Source organism: Benincasa hispida, chromosome 5 (assembly GCF_009727055.1).
Source record: "Benincasa hispida cultivar B227 chromosome 5, ASM972705v1, whole genome shotgun sequence".
NCBI lineage: Eukaryota > Viridiplantae > Streptophyta > Magnoliopsida > Cucurbitales > Cucurbitaceae > Benincasa > Benincasa hispida.
The window spans coordinates 48,077,951-48,094,170 of NC_052353.1; the positions used below are offsets into that span (position 1 = coordinate 48,077,951).

The following is a 16,220-nucleotide window of genomic DNA, read 5'->3' on the forward strand; positions in this document are numbered from 1 at the left end:
ATGAACTCCTATTCACTCGGAATTATCCTTAGATCTGCATAGGTAAGGGCAGCTCATCATCGCTGGCCCAATAAGCCTCCCATTTCAGGGGTAAGATCGGGTGGATAGCTGGGAACATAGGGTGTAAGACGGAATTCACTCCTACCCGTTATAGGGATAGTAGATAGGTTATTTCCTTTAGTACTAAATCCAGGTCTTGAAAAAGGGGTCCCACCCTCTCCTTGGCCCAAGAGGGATTCGGTTTATAGGTTGGACCTTAAACCAATTGTTCATTAGAAGATCAGTGGAACTTAAGGAACAAGATGTAGTCTTGGGGGTAAAACGGTTTTTATGATCCAGCCAAGATACGAAAAACCTGTGAAGGATTAGCTTACTAATCATGGTTATATCAAATGGACACAAATATATCTGTAATGAGGAGAGTGCAACTACGGGACTATAGTGGAATGACCTGTTAGTTAACAAATGTTGATTAGCTCCGTCTAAAGACTTTAGCCAGCTAATCTCGGATCGTTGGAGCCAATGATCTATAGGTCCATTAGGTTCCCCTACTAGCTCATATGGAATAAACTTTGAACAGTATGATAGAATAATTCGAAGTGTTCGAACTAGGTGAAGAGAGAGAAATCGACAAGTATATGTGATATAGTGGCCGGGTTTTCAGTTTAGAGATATAGCTTTAATATTTAAATGTGATTTAAATATCAAGAATATGAACACGTTCATATTTGAAAGCTCGAAAATAATGGAAATGGTCAAAGAGTTGACTTTTGACTTTGAAAAGTCAAACTTTGACCGACCTTATATTCAAATGTGATTTGAATTTCGAGAAAATGAATGAAGATTCATGCTCGGGAGGTTAAAATTAGTCAATACGGAAAAAATCATAAAAATTCAAAATGTTGACTTTTTGGTCAAAGTTTGACTTTGACAAAATGACTATTTTGCCCTTTGACTAAAGTTAGTGGAAAAATCCAAACTTTTGTTGGATAATTCAACTAACAAAATAGTGGGCTAGGTATTGGCTTATAGTAGTGACATTAAGCCCACTTAGATAGTGAATTCTAGGTGTTGGGTCTTTGTGGTTTTGTTTCATGCAAATGTTGCATGGTTTTTTCTATAAAATGGGCTTTCATTTTGGATAAAAAGAGTTTGGACAATTTGTCAATTTTGTTTTCAAAATTGGGCTGAAAAAAAAAAGGAAAAAAACCCAAACCTAACCCAAGATTTCAACTTATTTTCCATCTTTTTTCTCTCTGGGGTTTCTTCATCCACCGGGTCCCACAATTCGGTTCTGAGTCTAGAGGATAGTAGGTCAACTCTAGTGGTGGTCCGAAAAAGTTCAGGTCGAGATTCAACGAGGAAAAGCGGTTTTCGGGAGCTACAAAGGTTGTATCTTATCTTTTTATTTACTATTTTTCCATTGATTTGCATGCTAGTTTCATTTTAATTAAAAGCAATTAGAGTGTAATTAGATCTTAATTCTGCTGTGTATGTCTCTATTCCATTAGATAAAATATACCAACCCAACTTCACCAATATTTAAAGTTGGTGGCCAAACAATGAGTTGGTATATTATACCAACTCAACTTAACTCATGTTGGTGAGCCAGACACCCCATAAATATTTAGGTGTGTGACACGCATTCAATCATCTTAAATAACACTACCCACCGAAACCAAGTCTAGAATTTCAAGTCTCATGACTTCCTCAATCAATCATTGTAGTACTTGTTACGTGCAAACTTTTTCCTCTTCATCTCACAATTTGCTGCAACTTCACAATTTCCTATTCCTCTTCTTTATAGTATATATAAGATCGTTTAATACTAGAGAGATGAATAGGGTTCTTTGATAGGATTAACACTTTTTTTCAAAGAAATTTAATATAAATTAATGAAATAATTAACAATAAAGAAAGAACTAAATTGCATAAATTAAGAAGTGGAGAGAAAGAGAGATGACACCAATGAATTTATAGTGGTTTGAAAATTCTTACTTCACCCCAAGATTCTTTTTGTTTGATATTTTATTGCCGTGATTCTTTTAAAGGTGAGAATCAAACTGATTTACCAATCTTTTTAAGGTTAAGAGTTAGCCCTCAACCCATCATTTTGCAAGTTTAGGATCCAACCTATATTGATCTTTTTAAATAAGTTCAAGATCAAACCCCAATAATCCTTTTAATCGGGTTCATAATCATGCCACTACAATCAAATCCCTTTTCAGATTTAAGATTAAATCACTGAACTCAACCAAGGTGCGCCAATACCTTATTACAAATTCACTACAAGAATTTTAGGCTTTAATATCGGTTGAAAAAAGTGAAACCGGATGTATAATGTTGATTTTTTTTAATAGATATTTAATATCGGTTTTAAACTGACATTGAAGATAGGCTACAATGTCGGTTTAAACCGGATATTAAAGGCCTACATTTATTATTATTTTTTATTTTATTAAAAAAACTTATTTTTCATTTCATATCAAATCTTCTCTCTCCTTTCACTTCTCTCCTACAAAACTCTCTCTTCTCCTTAGCTTGGCCGTGCGAATCACTTCTGATCGTCGTTGTCACCAACGTTGCTTAGATCTCTATCGTCATGGGCATTCTTTTTGTGGTTGGTCATCGTCGTGGACGTTCTTCTGGTGGTTAGTCGTTGTCGTGGGCGTTCTTCCGGTGGTTTGATCTATAGATTGGGGTCATCATTCAATCCAACTTGCTTCAGTCATCATCACCGGCATGGTAGAGTTCACTGTCTGTAGATTCCATCAGTGGTGGAATTCTCTCTTCTCCTTCGATCTGTAGATTCTGGTGGGTCAGCTCGCCATCCGTCCAGCTTGTTTCGGTTGTAGAGGTGGGTTGCAACATTGGATCTATAGATTTAATTGTGGATTTTTTCGATCCGATTGTCTATTTGTCCGATCTATTCATGGGTCTTTCGATCCAGTTGTCGTCGTACTTTTGCCAGATCTGCCATCTCAACTATGTTCACAAGGTTCAGCGTTCCAATCTTTGAGCTCCAGTTCGGATCTCTTCAAGTTTATGGGTTGTTTAAGTTGTTTTCTTGGAAAGGTAAAATTTTCTTTACATATGTATTTTTAATTTAGTAATTTAAAGTTATTTCATTCATTTTATTTGATGATTAAGCTTCTTGAAATTTTGAAATGTTGGAATTAAATTAGTTGAAGAATATATACTTGGTTGGTAGTCTTGCTTGGTGTGGTTTAAGTGTATACCAATGCAGCTCGACTAAGCCCTTCGGTGTCGAAGACGATGCCGGAGAAATCATTTTTTTTTCAATTATATATAAACTAATTTGGTTTTACTTTGTTGATTAAGCTTGGTTGGTGTGGTTCAAGTGTTATTTCATTAATTTTATTTTTATTTCAATGATTAAGCTTCTTGAAATTTGTTAATGTTGGAATGAAATTAGTTCAAGAATATGTATTTGGTTGATAGTCTTGCTTTGTGTGGTTCAAGTGTATATTAGGACCAATTTGTTAATGTTTTAGGTCTTATTGTTGATTATAGTTAAATTTACAAGCTTACGATTACGTAATTTTACCTTGTTATTTGTTTTTTTTTTCTTTGTAGATTAAGTTGCATATTTTACAGTCATGGATGGAAATGAATAAAATGTCAGATGAGTATGATTTAGGGGTTGAGATGTTTATTAAAAATGGTCTACAACATTCAAATATACCAAATGTCATGAATTTTCCATGTTTGAAGTGTGTGAACGTAAAGAATCTAAATGTGAACATAATAAGAGATCACTTATTTTTTAATAGTTAAATCAAAGTTATCAGACATGGATTTTTTACAGTGAATCATCACTGAATAAGAGAAACAATGAAAGTGTGTCTACTAGTGAAAGAGACAAAATTGATGAGGATGATGTTGATGTTGATGACTCAATTGGAATGTTTGAGGATGCATACAACTATTTTAATGAAAAACCCGATAATTTTAAAGAATTATTAGATGATACGAAGAAACCATTGTACCAAAATTGTAAAACTTTTATCAAAATATCTACATTGATAAAGTTATATAATTTGAAAACTAAATTTGGATGGAGCGATAAGAGTTTCACTAAGTTGATGGAATTAATTCATGTTATATTACCTAGTCCTAACGAAATTCTAACTTCTACTTATGAAGCTTCTTCATTTGATGTCCAATTTGATTGAATACAAATGTGTTGGAATCATTTTTTCGAATTTTACATTTTGGCCACTATAAAACACTATAATCATCAGCAAATAAATATTTTATATCATTCAAACATATATATACTTAACCAATTTGACTTTGTTATAACATTTCCTGTTAATGTTTAAAATAATTAAATAAATTATAATGAATTAATTTCACTATTTTTCATCATCACTAGATAATTGAGGTTAAAAATGTAAAGTCTTGAAATCTAGGGATCAAATTCAAACAAAACTCAAATATTAAGAGTAAAATTGTAAGATTTTGAAATTTAGAGGCTAAATTGAAACTAAATTAAAAATTTGAAAACTAAATGTATAACATCTTGAAATTTAAGAACCAAGTAAAAGTTAGACCTCAAATCTAGAACAAAAAAATGTATCTTCCCCTAAAATTTTGGTAACACTCCTACAAAACGAACCCCGAGAGCAAACATGGAGTTGTGGGTATTGTCTAATGGTTGATTTCTTGGTCTATCTGTCAATGAAAATTTAAGAAAGTAAATAACAAACTAATCTCTTTCTCATTAAAGAATGATCAAAAGCAGAGTGCTATTAATAGACACTTTGTTAATAACATAAAGTAAATACGTTTACAACTTAACAGAAAAACAAACTTAGAAATGCAGCTGTAATTAATAACTAATCGTAACAAAACTAAAACAGATTAATGTCTCTTCCTAACAGAATAATATCATATTTGTTTTTTAAAAAAAATACAGAAACAGAGTCAATATACTTGGTATGGTTTCAATTTCAATTATTCAGAGAATCAAATTAAAATCTAATGTGAAAAAATGGGACAAGAATACTAGAACGGCTTAGAAGCATTGAGGCTAGAAGATGAAAGGATGAAAAGAAGGAAAAAGGAGGAGGGTAAGATAATAGGTCACGTGTAAGACATGACCTTAAAAGAATATTAAATTAATATAATTATCGAATCAATAATTAAATCATGAACCTCAATGCCAAGTCATATTTCTACGAGCCAACTAACGGTCAAAATATGCTAAGGACCATTTAAAACTATTCCCTATACTTCGGAGATAAAAGTGTTTATTTCAAAATTTGAGAGATTAAATAGACATCAAATGAGAATCTCATAAACCAAGAGTGTATTTTATCTTAATAATAATAACAATAATTGTCAATAAAAAAAATAATGATTGGATAATAAGGCAATGGTTGGTATTCATTATGCATACAACTCAACTTTCTATTTTCTATTTTTATCACGTACCAAACACACCCTAAATAATGAAAGATTTATTATGACTTACATCTATGTGTCTATATATATATATTTTGTAGTACTAAAAAAACATGGTAGATAAGAGAATTAGTACATCTAACTCAGTTTCCCCTCCAGCTCTTGAGACACCTTTCTTCCTCTCTCCCCTTCACTTGGCCATCAATGTCCATTCATTGTACCAACACAAAAAGAAATACAAAACAACAAATCTGTCTCTATGTGCTACTTTTGATTACTCATTGCCATAGCTCCTTGTCTTATTCTCATGACTGTCTTGGGATTTCAATTCTCATGCCTTCCTCAATCAATTTTTACACTACTTGTTAAATTGTAAGCTTTTTCCTCTTCATCTCACAATTCTTTGCTGCAACTTCCCACTTAAAACCTTCCAGGCTCCAGGTATGTTTGCTTACCTTTATTTCTTTGTTCAACCATTTTCTTCTTTTCTTCTGGGAAAAAAAAAATTACAAATATTCACAGAGACTAACCCTAAAATAATTAACTTGCATCTGATTCCAAATGAACATTTGTTTCCTTTGTTGTGCTTTTCAAACTATCATGAACATTTTGGAACAATCAATTCATCCATGTAGCTCATCCTTACGTTTCCCTTTTGCTTCAACAAAACCATTTGTTATCCTTCAACTTACATTTTCTTTCATTTTCTCTAAGAGGTAACAACTTGTCATGTGTTTGCATAGGATCAAGATGAGAACTCTGTTACTAAACCCCTTTTGATTATCACTATAAATTTGATATGTTACTCTGTTTTTTTCTTTATCTCTTGAAAGCTAGGAAAGAGGAAAGAAAGAGGTGTTAGCAATGGCTGCCACTTCCAGCCTGCACATAGCAATGTACCCTTGGTTTGCTTTTGGCCACTTGATTCCATTTCTCCAAATTGCCAACAAGTTAGCCAAGAAAGGCCACAGAATCACCTTCTTCGTTCCAACAAAAACTCAACCCAAATTGCAGCCTTTCAATCACTTTCCACATCTCATTACCTTTGTCCCCATCATTGTTCCTCATGTTGATGGTCTCCCTGAAGGTACTGAAACTACTGCTGATGTTTCTACTCTTCAACAGTTCAATCTCATCATGACTGCAATGGATCTCACCCAACCACAAATCAAATGCATTCTCCAACACATAAAACCCCATGTCATCTTCTTTGATTTCACCTTCTTTATGCCAAAATTGGCATCTCAATTGGGCATTAAGTCTATTTATTATAGTGTGATTAGTGCAACAACATTTGCTTATATTTTCGCCCCATCAAGGCAACTCTGTGGACATGATTTCACTGAAGATGATTTTATGCAGCCACCTCTTGGCTTCCCAAGTTCCACAGTCAAGCTTCATACTCATGAAGCCAAAAATATTGCATGCATGGCTAATATGATATTTGGCAGTGATATCCGTTTCTTTCATCGCCATTTCACCGGTCTTTGCGAGTCTGATGCTATAGCATTCAAGTCATGTAGGGAGATTGAAGGGCCTTTTGTAGATTATTTCATAAGTGAATTCAAAAAGCCTGTTTTACTTTCAGGACCTGATGGGAGCATACAAGAACCAACGACAACTTTAGAACACAGATGGGCTGAATGGTTATCAAGGTTCAATGCTGGTTCAGTCATATACTGTGCATTTGGAAGTGAATGTACCTTAACAAAAGACCAATTCCAAGAATTAGTATTGGGATTTGAGCTTACAAATTTACCATTTTTCGCTGCACTCAAACCGCCGCTCGGGGTTGACACAGTGGCCGCTGGCTTGCCTGAAGGATTTGAAGAGAGAATTGAGGGGAGAGGGGTGGTGCATGGAGGATGGGTTCAACAACAGCACATTTTGGAGCATCCATCAATTGGATGCTTTGTTACACATTGTGGGGCAGGGTCTTTATCTGAGGCATTGGTGAAGAAGTGTCAGTTAGTATTGTTGCCTCATGTTAGTGACCATTTTTTTAGAGCAAGAACAGTGAGTAGTTGTTTGAAGGTTGGTGTAGAGGTGGAGAAGAGGGAAGAAGATGGATTCTTTAACAAAGAAAGTGTGTGTAAGGCAGTGAAGACAGTGATGGATGAAGAGAATGAAAGTGGGAAAGAGATCAGAGCAAACCGTGCAAAGTTAAGAGAGTTATTGCTTGATAGAGATTTGGAGGAGTCCTATATCGGCAATTTCATCAACTATCTCCAAGCTTTAGTTGGATGAGAAACAAGGAAACAGGCTGTTTTGTGTGCGTTTGGTTGTTGATCAAAACCGAGTTAGATTGTATATTAATAAAAATGAGATCGAACCTCCGATCTTCGAGACAATGACTAGTGCTTTACCTACTGAACTACATTCAAATTGACATATTGTATGTTATTAGTATTTACTCATCTATGTGCCACAACATACATGGAAGGAGGTTGAAGAGTTTTAGAAAGCATTTAATCACTTACTTGTTTCATCGGACCAATCCCACGAACTTGCAAAATGTTAAATAAAATTTTATAATGTCTAATTTACGTTCCCGTGTACGAACGGACTCTGAAATACGTCCATATTATCGATTATACTCGAGTCTTATTAGTTTCTATGTTCTTGTGCAGTAATTTCTCATGTCCGACTCATAATAAGCCTTCCAAGGTTAAATTTTCTCCGTTTTTTATTACGTGGGTCTGAAAACTCTGTCGAAAGGCCACCTAGAAAAATGTACACGTAATGATGTTTGAAAAAGCTACAGGGTCGAGAAGGTATGAGATGTCTCAATATGGAAGGGCACAATTAATGCTAGAGCAAGGTCCCGACAACCCATTTTCATGTGTATGTTCATACACCAGTCTTGCAAAAACAAACAAGTTATTCAAATTATATAGTTTCTATACAAAACAAACATTGCCATATAATAAAGATGTCCATATTTCTGGACATATACATGCCAATCATCTAGAGATTTGGATTATCAGTTAATCAATTTTCTTTCAATTTCATTTCAACATTCCAGAGATGGACAAAATATTAACAAGGCTGCAATTTCTTTCGCGACAAAAGCCTTTATTAACAGCCTCTGTAAGAAATATTGAATTTCAATCAACCGATAATAAAATGCTCAGTTAATCCATGGCTTACTAGATCTTATTGATGATCAAGAGTGTTTCGCCTGTTCAGCTTCAGCAGTATGTGGATGCCTGAAATGAAGTAAGCCAGTTAGACCTCGTCCCTTGGACAACTGTTCCAGATTTTCGATCTTCTGTTTAAGAATTTCTATTTCTCGAGCTATATCTTCATCCCTTTGCTTCATCGCCTATAGACAATAACAAACATGTAAAGATATTTGGAAGAAGAACAAAGTATGCTTAAACATTAGTTTAAATTCAAGTCAGATCAAAAGCACTTATATGTGAAGCAATGAGACCAATTTTCAGTATTTTTCAATCAGCACATGAGAACAAAAGAAAATGAAAAGAATGCCTGCACATAATACAAGAGAATACGATAACAAGAACTTCTGGTGGAACAAATTGCATTGTCGTTGGTGGGTCTTTCCCTAATTTCGGAAATACCAAACAACATACAGAGATCAGCTAAACTAAAATCAATATCTAACTTTATTTTTCTTGCCGTTCTAGTGAAGCAAATGCACGAAAATTGTATAAAATATAACTTCCAAATCTGGACCAGCTATCTTGCCCTAGTTCAACAATAAACTTTAAACGGTCACTCTACAAACACCTAATCTAAATCTATATACCTCCATAACTCCAGCTTCTTTGTCATGTTCCCCACCACCACTTCCCTCCCCCGGGAAAGGAGGCATATGTAGAATATACCCTGAGGAGAATACAGGTATTCGGAACGCACTACGTCCAAGAAGGTCATGAACATAAATTACAAAGTTATAGCCCCCCCCCACCTCACCCCCAACAAAAGAAGCACTATGCATTTAGAGGAGGGAAGATTATAAAAAAAAATATACCAGAAGGAATTCACACTGTTAAAAAGACAATTCTTTTGAATAAGGAAACAAATAAAGGAAACGAGAAAAAGGAAGAAAATTTCCAAATACCTCCAATTCTTGCCTGCGGAGCTCCTCCTTTCTTGCTTCTGATCTCGAACTTCTTTGAACCTCAAAAATAACAGCAGCTCCAGCAACCTATGGGCAGAGTACAGCTGATATTAAAACTGGGAAATGTACACTTCTAACGAAGCAATATGATCATAAGTATATCGATCTCTAAATTTTTTTTTTTTTTTTTTTTTTTTTGGCACACTGGATAACATGGTGCTTTTTCAAAAGGATAGTTCACATTTTTAACTTTTAAGTCCATTATCATAGCTCACTAAAGGTAAAACAAGGAAAACTAGTTTGTGCAATTGTAACAAACCAGAATTGGTGGACATTGTAAATCAACTTCTATTGTAATCTTTATATTTCAATGTGAAAGAGATATACTTCTAGAAATCAAGATATCCCAGTAGAAGCACAACAAAATCCTTCTTTACAAAGCAGCATAAAGACATATGCTGAGACAATTTTTCTAAAAAGATGAGAGAGATGAAATCATTTTACCGAGAATACAAAGAGCTCCCCGAGAAGATCTGCAGCCGCTTGGACAGCTTTCTCTTCATTCAGGGGCCGAATGGCAACATCTGTTGCATGACCATATATTCTTCGTTGCACATTCGTTGAAAACCGATGATTTGCCTGGTTCAATATTAAGAAAGAACAAGATGACAACATCTTACAATCCATCCCACAAGGAAGAATTCGTGCTAACAAATCAAACTATAAGGTTTATGAGCAATAAACTTATCTGCATTCCATGAACACCTAACCTATGTATATGATGTACATGTCTCTAGAAAAAGGGTAATCAAAGCATTGGGATGCATGTGCATCAAATTTGAAACAACTGATTTCACAAGCTTAGATATATAAACATGTTCATTACTTGGCACAAGACTTAAACTGCAGAATTTTATAACAGTAAAGTTTACATTTCGACTTTCTCCTAAGGGCTACAACTCATGGAACATACAAACGTAAACCATACAATTATACAAAGAAAATAGACCAACAGCACAACATAAACGATGGACAATGATAATTTCACTTGATTTCAACTCTCATAAACAACCCATTTGTGCAAAATGAATCATAAAAGAATTAAAGAAAACAAACGATCAAATAATTACATTAAAAGGAATGTAAATCCATGAAATGATACGAAACCTGTGCGATGTTGATAATACACTGCCTAAACTTTGGATGCAATCCAGCCTCCTTCTTGAGGCGATTGGCGATGGGTTTGCAGATGGTTTTCAAAGCAAGGGCCCCCAACTTGACAACAGGGAGGATCATTTCTAGCCAACGCACCCTTTTTTTCCAAGAGGTGAACACAAACTTGAGTCGAGGTTTAGAACATAGAACTGATGGAAATTAAAGTGGTGGGGAAGAAATAGAAAAGTTGATTGGTGTACTTGGTCACTGTTGACCGGGTAGCCGATTCCGCAAACATAATTGCGTGGGGAAGAAGAAAGAGGATTGAAAAAGAAAAGACAGAAAAAAGAGAGAAAATTCGAATCGACGGGAAGAAATCAAATGCAGACGGATGTGGATGGATCCCAGTCCGAACAATCGAGAATTCGATTCGTTCCGCCATTACAATCTGCAACTGATTCCACAAAATTACGGGTTAGAGACGATGGGCCTATGAGCCCTAACTCAACCTTCTAATCTGGCCGCCTAAAAACCCGACGTTTGGATGTTTGGAATGACAAGTCTCAAAATAAAAAATTTAGGAGTTTGGCATAAAATACAGATATTAAAAAGATATGTGTTTGGGTGTAGATTTAGAAAGTCGAAACATGTGTTTGGAGAACTTAGGAATAGAGTAGAGAATTATATCTCTTGAGTTCGTGGAATATTTCGTTATATCTAATTAGTGGTTGAATTTTATGTTAGTTTAAATTTGTCATCTTAGTTATTTTAATATAGTTAATATTAAAATAATCTAAAAATTTTAAAAGTGTTTTTTTTTTAAATTTTAGAATAGAGATTTGACTAAAATTATAAATTTACTTAATTTATTATTTTAATAATTTTATATTTTGATTTTACTAGGTTTTAAAATAAAATGTTATATAGATTTTTGTCATTTTATCTAATTAAATTTGGATTTTCTACAAATGTATCTTAAATAAATATAGTTAATTATACAATTGCAGTCTATGGGCTATTGTTTTAGACAAAAATCTACTCTAATTTTCTTTTTAGCTCTCCTTACTATTCAATAATAATAATAATACAAAACGAAGTATATAAAAAATGTTTTTTGAAGTGATTGATTTACCGCTAGGAGAAATAGAAGAAAATAAATGTAATATTCTCAAATAAAGGAAAGATATAAACAAAGAAGAAAAGAGAGAATTAAAAAGGTTAATCTAATAAATAACAATAATTAAAAAGAAAAACTCCAAATGAAAAAAATTAGAAAAAAGAAAAATTATATTTTAAAAAGCATTATTACAATTAAACTAAGGACTTATTTGGAATGATTTAAAAAAAACTGTTTTTCAAAAATTCATTTTTATTTAAACATTTTTTATTTAAAAAAACTCTTTAAAATAAAAATACATATATTTGACAACTGTTTCATAAAAGTATTTATATATATATTTGTTTAGTTTGTTATATACTAAAAATATTTTTCTTTTCAAAGCTGGTCGATCACGATCGAAGTTGGATGAATGGTGGAGAATGAATTAGAGAAATTGCAATATATTTCTAAAAGGAGAGTGTGATCTTGAAAAATATCTATTTTTTGTTTTTAGTGGAAAAATGTCTATCGATTGGGGGTGATTCATTTATTTTATTTTCCATTTTTACCTTCTAACTAAATGCCACATCTCCCGTTTCTAGATATTTCAAAAAAAAAAAAAAAAAAGGATTTTGTTTAGATTTTCTCGTGGATTATTTTATCCCTGCTAATTTTGAAATTTTGAGAAATATTTGGTTTCAATTAGTTAGTATAGATTAATATTCTGCACCATGACTCCAACTTTAGTTTAAAAAACTTAAAAAAGACTTCAACTATAGAGAAACCCACGGGACAAATTCATCTAGACAATAAGAAGACACTATATATATATATATATATAAAAGCTTAAATTAGGAAAAATAAATAGCCATGTATTAGATTAATTCAAAATATTTTTTCAAAAAAAAAATTAATCCAAAATAAATGAAAAGTTAATTTTATTTTAAAAATTAAAAAAATAATAATGAAAAACATGTGGATAGGTCCTGCCATCAGACATTCATTAATTGTTCTTATATTTTCAAAAGAATTTCAAAAGATTATATTATTTTTTTAAAAAAAAAGGAAAATGAAAAGAAACATTCGACTAACACTAAGGTTGGCAAAAATCCCTTCGATCGAGGTGAAAAATTTCCGATTTGATCTGGGATGGGGTCAAACTGGGGATCCTAACTAGGTCCTCGATCGGGGACTGGGTGGGGATGGGGAGGGTATCCCCACCCCGTCCCCGATTAATTTTTTTTTAAAGAAAAAAAAAAAAGGGATGGGTCCCCGCGAGGACCCGTTTCCCCAGCAAGGAATCCTCGTCCCCTGCCTTCAATTGGCGGGGGTGGGGGCGAGGATAGGGTGAAATACCCCCTTCTAGGATGGGGATGGGGAGCCCCGCCCTGGCCCCATTGCCAACCCTAACTGGCACATCTTTTTTAGTTTATATCTCTTCCTTTGGGTTTTCACATATATCCCCAAGTCCAAAAATCGGGCTTCTCCACTATCCAGTCTAGCACGCACAACTCAAAGATTCAACTCTCTCCTTCCATCCGACACACTGCAACTCGAAGAGAAGACCTCGAGCAAGAAAATTCATCTTCTCTAACATGATACAACTCGAAAATGGTTTTTTTTTTTCTAAAAAGATGAATCGGAACATTCCAATTCAACTCTAAATCGTACGGTACATGGAATCTGCGATTCATAACCATGAGTTGAATTGTTTTGCCTTAGTTCCGATACATATCATCGTGTGTACAACCTTGTTCCTATGGTAGAAAATGGGCACAGAAATATACTAAGGTGTAAAAATTATTTCTCAACCACTCATATTCATTTTTTCTTTCCAATCCCATCCTTCACTTTACAAATGGTACTTTTTCGTTTTTTTCTTTTTAAAACAAAATTAGCTTTTGAGAATCTCACATTGGTTAAGTTGGGGAATGCACTCTCCTTTTTATACTCCTATGTTGGACTTTGGGTCTGGACCCCGAGAGATACCTATGTTTTAGAGGGGTGAGGAGATATATTGTGTTTGAACAGGCGAGGAGTAACCGTTAGTCTTCTGCCATTCCCTTCTCTGACAATTTCGTGCTTTTTTTTTTTTTTTTATCTTATAAAAGGTGCAACTCTCAACATTTTTTTTATCAGATCACTCATTCTCTTCACAGTGAAATCTCTCATAATTACTTCTATCTTGTTTTTTTCGATTTCCCGAGCAAATCAATTTAAAGGTGTGACTTCAACGGTGTATTTCCGATCAAGAATTTTTTGGATTGTTTTATTCTGGAAACGATGTGGCAATATCATTAACCTGCTTGTACACTTGGGCTATTTTATGCTGGTTTCCATTTTCATTCATTCTTTTTAAAATTTTAGCGAATTTAGAGGAGTTTGCTTATGGAACCATTTGTTTATATTTTATATTATTCTATATTATTTTCTACTATGAAAAGGAATATAAGAATTTTGAGCTTTAATGTCGGTTGGAAAAAGTGAAACCGGATGTATAATGTCAGTTTAAAAAATAAAAAACAGATCTTTAATGTTGGTTTTAAATCGACATTGAAGATAGGCCACAATGTCGGTTTAAAACCGACACTAAATATCCCCATTTTTTTTTTTTTAACTTTAGTAAAAAAATCTCTCTCTTTCATTTCACTACCTTTCTTGTCTCTCCTTTTTCACTTGTCTTACAAACCCTCTTTTCTCCTTGAAAACCCTCTATTCTCTTTCATTTCAGATTTGGCATTCCTAGGTTCTTCTTCCTCGTGAAAATGTTGCTCCACTTCCTCTGGAACCAGACGCCATTGATCGAAGTTCGACGATAGCCACACCAATAGTCGACATTTTTCATTAATCCTCTATCGTATCCCATCCTCCTCCTTCTCGCTGCCGTCTCCATCTTCCTTGGCACTTGCTGGTGGCTCTCCTACGAGTCTGCCATTGAGGTTGTCGAGGATTAGATTAACTGGATTCTTTTTGCAACACCAATTCTCTTCATCGTTCTTGTTCTAGTCCTCTTCTCTGTCGATCCGAGCTTCTTTTCTTCCTTGCCTTGGGACTATCGCCATCACACGCATCACCTCCCGCCCGAAGGAAGCTCGTCGTAGGGCATAGTTGCACTGATCGTCCTACTGTTCGTTCTCGTGCAGTTTCAGTCCTCGTTTCGTGAGAGTTGGTCCATTTGATGGAGGTTTAAGGTGTATAAATATGGCGAACTCTGTTGTTGGAAAGCGATATAGGTATAATTTCTGTTGTTTTTTGTTTTTGAAAAAGGAAATCTATATTGTTTATATATAGTGAATGTCTCTGTTGTACTACTTGAAGCAAATCTTATTAGTTTGTTTTGATTTGGGCTTGAATGATCCATGAAGATTAACTTGTTTTTGTTTATCAAATAAATATAAATACTCTCTGCATCTGTAGACTTTTACCGACCAACAATGCCTTTTTTGTCAACATTTTTCGTGTAGTGAGCTCTGCATGTTTGATTCTAGTATGAGTGTTAGAGTTAGAAAATATACAGCGAAATTAAAACAGACCATTATGCATTCTAATTCATTAATTTTTTCTTTAAATTAAGCATGCTTATAAACTAATAAGAGGGTTTCATTATATACCTTTGAACAAACACTTGAAACTCGAATTCTAGTTGCAAATCTTCTCCAAATCGGCTTGTGAACCACCTCAAGGTCTTCCCTACTATCTTCTTGGTATCTTAGATTGAGTTGTGGGACTCAAAACAAGTTTGGATTAAGGAAAAAAGGAGAAGAAGATCGTTGGTTTAAGACATTGTGAAGAACACTTCTTCACAGCAATTTTTCAGCCAAATGCAACCCTTTGCATACCTGAATTTATCTCAAATCTGAAGTATATAATGCACGAAGAACATTTTTTTGCATGAATTACAACTCTAGCTTGAAGATCATGTTGAATGTTAATAGAATTATGAGTAAGAAGGTGATTCACCTTTTTGCTTAAAGTGGGAAAATCCTAATTGGGATTTTTCCAATTTTCTTCTTTTTCTTTTTAATTTGAAATTCTTTTTCAAATTAAATCTTAATTTTAATTTTTAATTCATTAATTAAAATTGAAATAATATGTTTTACAAAAATTAATTCAAAATTAATTTTTCTAATAAAATTAATAATTTAATTAATTCTAAATTAATTAATCGCCAATTCCACTACCATGAATCCCTATTCATGAATTTAATATTTAAATCATATTTAAATATTGATTGATTCTCCAATTTCGTTTAATTCCAAATTAAATGCGTAATTAAATCACATATAATTACTAATTCCCTTATTCTAATTTGAACGTTTCAAATTAACTTATCACTTTACTCTAAGGCTAATCCATTTGTGAGCTAGTAGGGGGACCTCGCGGACCTACAGATCATGGATTCCAACGATCCAAGATTAATTGGCTAAACTCTTTACACTGAATTAACCC

General features: G+C 33.7%; 2 protein-coding genes across 3 annotated transcripts; one reads left to right on the forward strand and one right to left on the reverse strand.

Annotated features, from left to right (window-relative positions):
• Positions 1–5,567: 5,567 nt before the first annotated feature.
• Positions 5,568–7,897, forward strand: LOC120078456 (cyanidin 3-O-galactoside 2''-O-xylosyltransferase FGGT1-like). Of its 2 annotated transcripts, none has more exons than XM_039032725.1 (2): positions 5,568–5,871; positions 6,268–7,897. In XM_039032725.1, exon 2 carries the CDS (start codon positions 6,295–6,297, stop codon positions 7,675–7,677), a length of 1,383 nt encoding a protein of 460 aa, XP_038888653.1. In that variant the 5' UTR covers positions 5,568–5,871; positions 6,268–6,294; the 3' UTR covers positions 7,678–7,897. The 2 variants fall into 2 exon arrangements, with proteins under 2 accessions (XP_038888653.1, XP_038888652.1); XM_039032724.1 differs by having other exon boundaries at positions 5,569–5,871; positions 6,264–7,897.
• A 355-nt stretch (positions 7,898–8,252) lies between these two features.
• On the reverse strand, positions 8,253–11,237 carry LOC120078458 (OPA3-like protein). Its single transcript, XM_039032726.1, has 4 exons — positions 10,685–11,237; positions 10,022–10,156; positions 9,518–9,604; positions 8,253–8,755 (listed from the first exon to the last, which is right to left on the reverse strand). Exons 1-4 carry the CDS (start codon positions 10,811–10,813, stop codon positions 8,597–8,599), a joined length of 510 nt encoding a protein of 169 aa, XP_038888654.1. The 5' UTR covers positions 10,814–11,237; the 3' UTR covers positions 8,253–8,596.
• Between the last annotated feature and the right edge of the window lie 4,983 nt (positions 11,238–16,220).